This window comes from Procambarus clarkii, chromosome 3 (genome assembly GCF_040958095.1).
Source record: "Procambarus clarkii isolate CNS0578487 chromosome 3, FALCON_Pclarkii_2.0, whole genome shotgun sequence".
NCBI lineage: Eukaryota > Metazoa > Arthropoda > Malacostraca > Decapoda > Cambaridae > Procambarus > Procambarus clarkii.
In genome coordinates, this window is record NC_091152.1 from 55,088,312 (window position 1) to 55,097,853 (window position 9,542).

At 38.0% G+C, this 9,542-nt stretch overlaps 1 protein-coding gene across 1 annotated transcript in view; it reads left to right on the forward strand.

Annotated features, from left to right (window-relative positions):
- Nucleotides 1-836: 836 nt before the first annotated feature.
- The window catches only part of LOC138368252 (uncharacterized), a 9,434-nt gene continuing 728 nt past the window's right edge, over nucleotides 837-9,542 (forward strand). The window contains exons 1-4 of the mRNA XM_069330806.1: nucleotides 837-878; nucleotides 2,023-2,100; nucleotides 5,146-5,252; nucleotides 8,561-8,720. Coding sequence (XP_069186907.1) covers nucleotides 5,208-5,252; nucleotides 8,561-8,720 — 205 coding nt within the window. The 5' untranslated portion in view covers nucleotides 837-878; nucleotides 2,023-2,100; nucleotides 5,146-5,207. The remainder of the gene's footprint in view (nucleotides 879-2,022; nucleotides 2,101-5,145; nucleotides 5,253-8,560; nucleotides 8,721-9,542) is intronic.

Here is a 9,542-nt window from a genome sequence, read left to right on the forward strand (position 1 = left end):
AATAGATATAACAAAGGGGATATTAATAGGGTATTAAAATTGTCAACACAAGATAGAACACGAAACAATGGGTATAAATTGGATAAGTTTAGATTTAGGAAAGACTTGGGTAAATACAGGGTCAGTAACAGGGTTGTTGATTTGTGGAATTTTTCTTAACTTATAAATTTATCTTTATTTATCTTAAACTGGTTGGGAGAGGTACAGTTTTTAACATAATTGGGAAGGTCATTCCACATTCGAGGTCTCTTGATTTGTAAAGCATTTCTAGTTTGACTAAGTCGTACTCTTGGAATATCAAATAGGTATTTGTTTCTGGTGTGGTGCTCATGGGATCTGTTACAACCTTCTAGGAAGCTTTTAAGGTCAGGATTGACATTACAGTGCAGCGTTTTATATATATAAAATACACATGAGAGTATGTGCAGGGACTTAATATCTAACATATTCAGAGATTTGAGTAAGGGGTCCATATATACTGCCCGGTTGCCTGAAATGCTATATAGGCCTACTATAGTGGCTTTAGGTATTGTATGCACTAGCTCTATCTATAAATCCAACATTATGTTTGTAAATCAACTATGTATGTATGAAAAAAAATGACTAATACGTTCGGCGAATGACTTTGACTTCAACTTCACTTTGACTTTGTTCATGTCATCGTATTTTCCGTAATATATAAAGGTTATGACAATGCAATTATATTATTGTGTGCAAATAAGTTTGAAATTTCATGTACCCTAAAAATATTAAAATAAAGAATAAGAATAATTAAATAATTGTTGTAGTAAATTGTCACACGTTCATCATACGCAAACGAACACACAGTTTGGAGCGTCAGTACAAGACCGCCGCCATTTTAAAACACGGCTTCGAATGTAAGTAATGTTTTTCTCGTACTAACACTGTGTTATACAATAGATTTGGTCTTGAATTCACAAATTTAGTTGTTACATCTGACAGAGTATGTTAGACGGTGTAATGCTGGTCCATGTTAACGTATTTGTGGGCTTGGTTGGTTTAAATGTGGAGGCGAGGCCTGGCAGTGCTGGTGTATGTGGAGGCGAGGCGAGGCCTGGCAGTGCTGGTGTATGTGGAGGCGAGGCCTGGCTGTGCTGGTGAGTATGTGGAGGCGAGGCCTGGCAGTGCTGGTGTATGTGGAGGCGAGGCCTGGCTGTGCTAGTGTGTATGTGGAGGCGAGGCCTGGCTGTGCTAGTGTGTATGTGGAGGCGAGGCCTGGCAGTGCTGGTGTATGTGGAGGCGAGGCCTGGCTGTGCTAGTGTGTATGTGGAGGCGAGGCCTGGCAGTGCTGGTGTATGTGGAGGCGAGGCCTGGCTGTGCTAGTGTGTATGTGGAGGCGAGGCCTGGCTGTGCTAGTGTGTATGTGGAGGCGAGGCCTGGCAGTGCTGGTGTATGTGGAGGCGAGGCCTGGCTGTGCTAGTGTGTATGTGGAGGCGAGGCCTGGCAGTGCTGGTGTATGTGGAGGCGAGGCCTGGCTGTGCTAGTGTGTATGTGGAGGCGAGGCCTGGCTGTGCTAGTGTGTATGTGGAGGCGAGGCATGTACAACACTCCCCAATAGGAAGAAAACCCACTGGGTTCTAGGCTAGGTTAGGCTTATCTGTAATAATTGAATTAAGCCTAGCAAAGCCTAGAACCTAGTTCAGTAATTTAAAAAATGTTGTAACTTGAAAAATGCCATTCAATACATTACACAATTTAAATATTTTCAGGCAATCAACACAACCCTCATGTTGGCTAACCCTCTCTCATGTTGGTCAATAATTTAATTATTTTTTTATGGAGTAATCTTTGCTGTTGAAATGTAGTCTTTTTGAGACTACATTTCAAATGTAGTGTGTGTGGAGGCGTGTATGTTAGGTATTACCTAATATACACGGTGTAATATATCTATCTGTGTGAAATAGATTAAATCCATTTATTTGATATTCAGCTAATAGTTCTGTATTTTCTACATTCATCCATGTTTTGGTAAGTGCAATAATATGTATTGTTTCATTGCAGATTAGAGATTCAAGATAGTTCTAGATTTCCGAAGTACTGAAACGCGCGCCATACAGGCTTGGTGGATCTAGGTGCAAGGTAAAATTATTTACATTTACTTTTGTATTTATGTTTTGTATTTATATGCATATATGCATTTATATGCATTATTCTATAGAATAATAGATCTCGTAATAATTTTGCAAAAATAGTGGCATTTACTATTTTTAAAAGATTATTAAAAAATTTACTGATATGGTGCATTCGGAAGGGCGAAGAGGGAGAACGGCCTGTTGACATAGCTCGGGTGCAGGGGGGGGGGGGTTGTGTAAAAGCCTGGTTTGTGCCTCGGAGAGGCTATGGGATCCAGTAAGTTCAGTAGAACTTCGGTTTCAACCCTTTTACCCTGTTGTAGCTCAGTCGATTAAGGCAGTGTCTGGGATGCTCCCGGACGCAGGTTCGAATCCTCGTCACGGCCCTTGTGGATTTGTTCATTTGATGCATCACGTTATTGTGATCTGTGTGTGTAATTCTTCACTTGCTACAGCAACAGGAATGTGTGTGTATGTATTTGTGTTGTTGAATATGACCGAAAGTGTAAGATTAATGATTCTAACACAAATCGTCTGAATATTTGTTTTTCTTCACTGTCGAGAGTAGTTAAAAAAATTTACTCGAGTTTATTTTCACACTTTATTTATGGTCCTTAAGTCCCTCTCCTTAATGCTGCTGCTGTTTCTCGCATCTTTGCATCGCTTGTATGTTTGGGGGTTTGGCCTCTTGCTATATATTGATTCCATTTGTGTGTGTTTGGGTCTCAGGCCCTCTCGCAATTTCTGTTGAACAAACCCCTTTTCCTAGTTCTGCATCTCTCCTTTGGTACAAATTTTGTTGTGCTTTTATCATATATTTCACAAAACTTGACATACATTTCATTTACTTCATGTCCTATCAGCAAGTGTTTGTCAAATTCTTTAAGGAAAGTTTATCATCCTGATTGCAGATCTCTAGCGATATTATGTCAACTTCTTGTGGATTCGCAATCATTATTTAATTTACCTTTAGGTGTTCTTTCACCAGCACAGCAACACTGTACCTCTCCCAACCAGTTTAAGATAAAAACTAAGTACTAACTAATTAACTCAATGTAACCTACCTTACCCCCAAAATGACAACCCATGTCTTCTATTTTAAACAATGCTGTTTTGTTGACCAAATTGTATTTTTGTTTTTTTCTGCAATGTTTCCCCCCCCCCCACCACTCTACCACCACATTGAGTTTAGTAGCTCTGTGCACGTCAGGTGCTGTTTAATATACAGACCTACTCCTCCATTTGACCTAGTTTCTCTATCACATCTATATCACTTTGTGCTTTAGCCCTGGTGGAGCTTGGTCCACCAGGCTGTTGTTTGGAGTGGCCCGCAGATCCACATACAGTCTGCATATGATATACAGTCTGTTGATCAATTAAACTACAGTAGTTAGTTTTTATCATCCGAATGCACCAATATGTGTTCATTCTTCCCAGATGAAGGAACTAGGTAATATTCATCATCTGAATGCACCATCTGATGCTTTAACACACTCATGATACACGAGAGGTTTAAAAAACTTTTAAAACTTTTAAAACTTTTTGACCTATGTATTTAAAAGCAATTCTAAAGTTAAAAAGTGTAGCATAGGCCCCTCGCAGAATGTTCTTAATATGATCCTCAGGTTATAGTTTTCTATCTAAAACCACCCCTAGATCTCTTTCTTGATCAGAATTCTTTATAGATCTCAGTGGCTCGATCATAGAAACTGCTCTAAATCCTTGTTGGCCTGGATTGTGGAGGTCATTGGTCTCTATAAAACTAGTAATCTGACTCCTGATCACTCTCAAATAATTTTATTATGTGGGATGTTAGTGCAACTGGTCTATAATTCTTTGCCAATGCTTGTGTTGTGTTGTGTTGTTTTGGTAGTGATGTGCAATGTGTTGTTTTGGTAGTGATTCGTCCAGTTCTGGTAGTAGTGCGGTTGTTGTGTAGTGTAGTACTTGTGTGCTTGTTAATGACTTGTATTCCAGTCTTGTGGGTATCTCCTTTCCCCTACGGGCCAACTGCTTTGTTCTTACCTAGCATTTTGCTTTGTTTGGGTATGAATGTTTGTGTGCCGTATATTTTGCAAAATTTGCCATATATCTCATTATTTACTCCTCTGCCTAGCAACAAGTCTGTCTAATTATACTCATTAACTGTTTTTCAAAGTTCCCCATAGTGTCCTTTATTGAAATCGAGTTCATGAACCGTTTCAATGTTCTTATTTTCTTCTAGATTATATCTTAAAGTATATTTAAATGTTATTGTTATTATTGTTATTAAATGTTATTGTGACATTGCATTGCAATTGAGCTATGTTGTTTACCATACCGTTCATTTCGTGAGTATAAGTATAGATGCCACACTTGTGACAGGTAAAACCATGCCTTTTTTGAAAAACAGCACCGTCTGTTGCACGTAAGAGCAACCCACACTATATTATGTTGCGATATTATTTCAATATTTCCGATTGTATTGATAATTTGAATTTTCATAGATTTCAATTTATTTTCATTTCGATTTAATAATTTTGTGTGACATTGCATTGAAATTGAGCTGTGTTGTTTACCATACTGTTCATTTCATGAGTATAGTTTATTTTTTTATTTTTTTCATTTCATTTTTTTAGCTGTTCTTATTTTTCAGTGATGGGAATATCAGATCATTTGATGTTCCCAATTTTCTGATGGAAGCATCAGACCATTATAGAATGCATCGGATGAGGTAGTTTGGAATGGTGGGGAGGACGAGAGGGGGGTATGGTGGGGAAGACGAGGGGACAGAGGAGAGGGTAATGGTGGGGAGGACGAGGGGACTGGGGAGTTGGGGATGGTGGGGACAGGGGAATGCTGGGGAGGACAAAGGGACAGGTGAATGGGAGATGGTGGGGGAGGAAGAAGGACAGGGGAGGGGAAAATGGTAAGGAGGACGATGGGACAGGGAAGTGGGAATAGTGGGGATGATGTGGGGACAGGGAAGTGGGAAGGACGAGAGGACTGTGGAATGGGGAATAGCAAAGTGAATTATAATTATATATATTAATTAATTCTTATAAATTTCCAGAAGCCTGTATCAACACCCACACTAATGCAACTGAAAGAGATGTTGAGACAAGTATTGCTGATATGTTGAAGAACGCCCCAAACAAACTCGGTGGAAACAGATACAAGGTAAAGTTTGCCAATTTGCTGTAGTCTAATTCAATTTCTTTTTAGTAATCTTCGAGAACATTTATGCTATGAATAAGATAAAATAATGTAACTGATTTTGATTTATTTACTATTTATTATTTATTTACCGTTATTAGTATAATAGATCTCGTAATAATTTTGCAAAAATAATGGCATTTACTATTTTAAAAAGCTCGGGTGCAGGGGGGGGGGGTTATGTAAAACCTGGTTTGTGCCTCGGAGAGGCTATGGGATCCAGTAAGATCGTCCTTCCTTTCCTCCCTAGAATCTGGATGTAGCAGGTGCTCAATTGTCAAAAGTGAAAAATTGGTTTTGTCTTCCGAATGCACCATTTGTGTAAATTTGCTAATAATCTTTTAAAAATAGTAAATGCCATTATTTTTGCAAAATTATTACGAGATCTATTATACTAATAACGGTTTGATAAAATACAGTAGACTGCCTACTGGATAATAGTTCCAGTCCACCTGTAGACAGGGATCTCACATCAGCTTGTATATTATACAAGGATAAGATTTGATAAATTCAGTTATTTGACTGAACACTGGCTCTGTTTAAATCAGAGATTTAAACATACATAGTCTAACCTAGCTCCATAACTAACAGCCATTAGCCATTAGCCATTCATGCACAGCCATCAGCTGGGCCATAGACCGGCAATTTTGCTTTTTTCCCAAGCCGGTCTGTTTTTTTTCGATGCCTCAGTGGCCCATGCACAGGTCCGTTCAAGGGGATTAAATAGCCGTTCTATGGCCCCAGGGTTTGTATTTTATCAAACTCTTATTAGAATAATAGATCTCGTAATAATTTTGCAAAAATAGTAGCATTTACTATTTTAAAAAGCTCGGGTGCAGGGGGGGGGGGGTTATGTAAAAGCCTGGTTTGTGCCTCGGAGAGGCTATGGGATCCAGTAAGATCGTCCTTCCTTTCCTCCCTAGAATCTGGATGTAGCAGGTGCTCAATTGTCAAAAGTGAAAAATTGGTTTTGTCTTCCGAATGCACCATTTGTGTAAATTTGCTAATAATCTTTTAAAAATAGTAAATGCCATTATTTTTGCAAAATTATTACGAGATCTATTATACTAATAACGGTTTGATAAAATACAGTAGACTGCCTACTGGATAATAGTTCCAGTCCACCTGTAGACAGGGATCTCACATCAGCTTGTATATTATACAAGGATAAGATTTGATAAATTCAGTTATTTGACTGAACACTGGCTCTGTTTAAATCAGAGATTTAAACATGCATAGTCTAACCTAGCTCCATAACTAACAGCCATTAGCCATTCATGCACAGCCATCAGCTGGGCCATAGACCGGCAATTTTGCTTTTTTCCCAAGCCGGTCTGTTTTTTTTCGATGCCTCAGTGGCCCATGCACAGGTCCGTTCAAGGGGATTAAATAGCCGTTCTATGGCCCCAGGGTTTGTATTTTATCAAACTCTTATTAGAATAATAGATCTCGTAATAATTTTGCAAAAATAGTGGCATTTACTATTTTAAAAAGCTCGGGTGCAGGGGGGGGGGGGGTTATGTAAAAGCCAGGTTTGTGCCTCGGAGAGGCTATGGGATCCAGTAAGATCGTCCTTCCTTTCCTCCCTAGAATCTGGATGTAGCAGGTGCTCAATTGTCAAAAGTGAAAAATTGGTTTTGTCTTCCGAATGCACCATTTGTGTAAATTTGCTAATAATCTTTTAAAAATAGTAAATGCCATTATTTTTGCAAAATTATTACGAGATCTATTATACTAATAACGGTTTGATAAAATACAGTAGACTGCCTACTGGATAATAGTTCCAGTCCACCTGTAGACAGGGATCTCACATCAGCTTGTATATTATACAAGGATAAGATTTGATTTACTTTTGTATTTATATGCATATATGCATTTATATGCATTATTCTCTAGAATAATAGATCTCGTAATAATTTTGCAAAAATAGTGGCATTTACTATTTTAAAAAGCTCGGGTGCAGGGGGGGGGGGGTTGTGTAAAAGCCTGGTTTGTGCCTCGGAGAGGCTATGGGATCCAGTAAGATCGTCCTTCCTTTCCTCCCTAGAATCTGGATGTAGCAGGTGCTCAATTGTCAAAAGTGAAAAATTGGTTTTGTCTTCCGAATGCACCATTTGTGTAAATTTGCTAATAATCTTTTAAAAATAGTAAATGCCATTATTTTTGCAAAATTATTACGAGATCTATTATACTAATAACGGTTTGATAAAATACAGTAGACTGCCTACTGGATAATAGTTCCAGTCCACCTGTAGACAGGGATCTCACATCAGCTTGTATATTATACAAGGATAAGATTTGATTTACTTTTGTATTTATATGCATATATGCATTTATATGCATTATTCTCTAGAATAATAGATCTCGTAATAATTTTGCAAAAATAGTGGCATTTACTATTTTAAAAAGCTCGGGTGCAGGGGGGGGGGGTTTGTGTAAAAGCCTGGTTTGTGCCTCGGAGAGGCTATGGGATCCAGTAAGATCGTCCTTCCTTTCCTCCCTAGAATCTGGATGTAGCAGGTGCTCAATTGTCAAAAGTGAAAAATTGGTTTTGTCTTCCGAATGCACCATTTCTGTAAATTTGCTAATAATCTTTTAAAAATAGTAAATGCCATTATTTTTGCAAAATTATTACGAGATCTATTATACTAATAACGGTTTGATAAAATACAGTAGACTGCCTACTGGTTTTACCTGTAATAAGGTTTGATACAGATGATTATGATTATGGTTTTGGCATAATGGAATACATGATGAAGGAATTATCAAAATTGACATTTTTATCAGGGGATATCCTGAATATTGTCAAAATGACGGAAACCCATATGTCAAAAACACATGGAGATATACCAATCCTGGAAGACATTCTTCCATCCCCACTTGAAACTGTTGAGCAGGTGGAAAGTCTGTCACATGAGCTAAAAGTTAACAGTGAATATAAAAAGAGTATGGTAAGTGTTGCTTAATTCTTTTAGCCTGAGTATGGTAAGTGTTGCTGAATTTTTTTAGCCTTGTACATATGTCTTTTGATTAGTTTTTTTGCAGATGAAGGAAGGTGGGGTGGCACATAATTGATTGTTCAGTGTTATGTTTAAGGTACAAATAAAACAAAAGCAAAAGTTACTCAAATTCGTTGATTTTTGTAATAGTTAAGAAGGAAAATATTTTAATGCTATTTATTTAATACAGTTGGAAATTAGAAAATCTAATGTTGAGATTGAAAGATATATATTATTCTCTATTACCTTACAGCTTATGCATTATTTTAACAGGTCCAGACGCTGTCTCAAATGGGCGGTGCAAGCTGTGGAGACACAGTGAGACGAATGATGAGGAGGATAGGGACCTATGGGGTCTGGTCTCAGTATTCACTCGTTGGGCGCAAGAGGAAACGTGTCTTCAAAACCTTGGATATTTGTAATGTAATAATAAGTACGTAAATTTGACATTTTTTTGGATTATATATGTCTGCATGTATTATGTATTATACTTGCATGCTTGTTAATGACTTGTATTCTAGTCTTGTGGGTATCTCCTTTCTCCTACGGGCCAAATGCTTTGTTCTTACCTAGCATTTTGCTTTGTTTGGGTATGAATGTTTGTGTACCTTCATTGTATATTTTGCAAAATTTGCCATATATCTCATTACTCCTCTGCCTAGCAACAAGTCTGTCTAATTATACTCAATAACTATTTTTCAAAGTTCCCCATAGTGTCCTTTATTGAAATAGAGTTCATGAACCGTTTCAATATCCTTATTTTCTTCAAGATTATATCTTAAAGTATATTTAAATGTTATTGTGACATTGCATTGCAATTGAGCTGCGTTGTTAACCATTCTGTTCATTTCATGAGTATATTTTATTTTCTATTTTTTCATATCATTTTTTTTATCTGTTTTTATTTTTCAGTGATGGGAATATCAGATCATTTGATGTTCCCATCAGAAAATTGGGAAAGTCAGATCTTTTGATGTTCCCAATTTTCAGATGGAAGCATCAGACCATCATGGAATGCATGGGATGAGGTAGTTTAGAATGGTGGGGAGGACGACAGGGGGATGGTGGGGAAGACGAGGGAACAGAGGAGAGGGTAATGGTGGGGAGGACGAGGGGACAGGGGAATGGAGAATGCTGGGGAGGACAAAGGGGACGAGGGGACGGAGGAAGACTGGAGAACAGGGGAACACCTAAATAAAAGCCAACAATGTTATTACTCTGTGGCTTCTTGTCTCCTGACAAAAAGAATTATAAT